Here is a 1404-nt window from a genome sequence, read left to right as displayed (position 1 = left end):
AGGTCAGGTCAGGTCAGGTCAGGTCAGGTCAGGTCAGGTCAGGTCTGGACTGGTCTGGACTCTGAGGTGACCTTGCTGTGACCTTCCTGTTCCTGACCTCCACAGGGTTCAGAGGTCACAGTGTCAGACCCAGCCTGTGAGTCTGTGTGGGTCAGAACCAGAACCAGAACCAGAACCAGGACCAGAACACTCTGCAGCGTCAGCAGCAGGATGCTGAGTCAGCACCAGCTTCAGATAAAATTACAGAAACTCAGGAGGTTCTGCTCCGTTTATCAGCCGGGCCCGTCCTGTCCTGGACCAGACGTTCTGAACCGGACCGGCTCGGGGTCTTACCGGGAGGAGCCACTCGGTCCTGCCAGGTGGGCCTGAAGTCGTCCAGGGTGAGCAGCATGGCCTGGATGGTCCCCACGAAGATCCCACCCAGGCAGAAGAAGAAGACCACGTAGAAGAGAGTGACCTTGACTGGAGGAGACACAAACAACCGTCAGAACCAGAACCAGAACCAGAACCAGAACCTGGACCAGAACCTGAACCTGAACCAGAACCTGGACCAGAACCAGAACCTGAACCTGGACCAGAACCAGAACCAGAACCTGGACCAGAACCAGAACCTGAACCTGGACCAGAACCTGAACCTGAACCAGAACCAGAACCTGAACCTGAACCTGGACCAGAACCTGAACCTGAGTCTGACCTCTGACCCTGACCAGTCCAGGACCTGGTCCAGCTCAGACCAGACTACAGCTCAGGTGTTGTCAGCTGACCTCAGGTGACCTCCAGGCTCCACACCTGCCAGGTGTTTGACATTCAGCAGGCCGCGCGTGCGCACTGAGGCGGAAGGTCAAAGCCCGTCGGTCCTGGAGCTTCCGCCTCACCGGAACCCGAACCGGATCGATACCGTCTGTGTCGGGTTACCGAACCGAGCCGAGTCACCTTGACTCACCTGAGCTCCTGATGCATTTTTAACCCTTTATAACAACTGGACCTCTAACTGACTGGGCTGAGCCGAACCGGTTCTGACCGACAGGTTCAGGTTCGGACCGACAGGTTCAGGTTCTGACCGACAGGTTCGGGTTCAAACACAAAGACAAAGTTTGTCGGACAGAGTGACGCAGTCAGGTGAAACAGGTGAGGCACGAGGCGGAGGAAAAGAAAACCGGGCCGGTCCCGTGGTTCTGGTTCTGTGGGTCACACTCACTCCAGCTGCCTCCCGTCCGGCCCAGCAGCTCCCCGGTGTCAGAGTTCCACAGGAACTTCTTCCAGCCTCCGTCGTCCTTGTTGGCGGACATGTTTTATTTTTCTGTCGCCACCGAGTCGTGTCAAATCCTGTCACCCCGCGGGACTGCCTCCGGTCCGGTCCGGTCCAGGTCCACGAGCTGCCGGGAGGTAACGGGACGCGGTGCC

At 58.0% G+C, this 1404-nt stretch overlaps 1 protein-coding gene across 1 annotated transcript; it reads right to left on the bottom strand.

Annotated features, from left to right (window-relative positions):
* Nucleotides 1–333: 333 nt before the first annotated feature.
* On the bottom strand, nt 334–1404 carry LOC106536099 (sodium/potassium-transporting ATPase subunit beta-1; the record flags this gene model as incomplete). Its single annotated transcript, XM_014033274.1, is given in 2 exon segments — nt 334–462; nt 1199–1404. Coding segments are annotated over 2 exon segments (220 nt in total), but the record flags the coding sequence as incomplete, so codon positions are not given.

The sequence above is a fragment of the Austrofundulus limnaeus genome, unplaced genomic scaffold, assembly GCF_001266775.1.
Source record: "Austrofundulus limnaeus strain Quisiro unplaced genomic scaffold, Austrofundulus_limnaeus-1.0 Scaffold1685, whole genome shotgun sequence".
NCBI classification, from domain to species: domain Eukaryota; kingdom Metazoa; phylum Chordata; class Actinopteri; order Cyprinodontiformes; family Rivulidae; genus Austrofundulus; species Austrofundulus limnaeus.
This window is presented reverse-complemented; position numbering and strand designations above follow the sequence as displayed.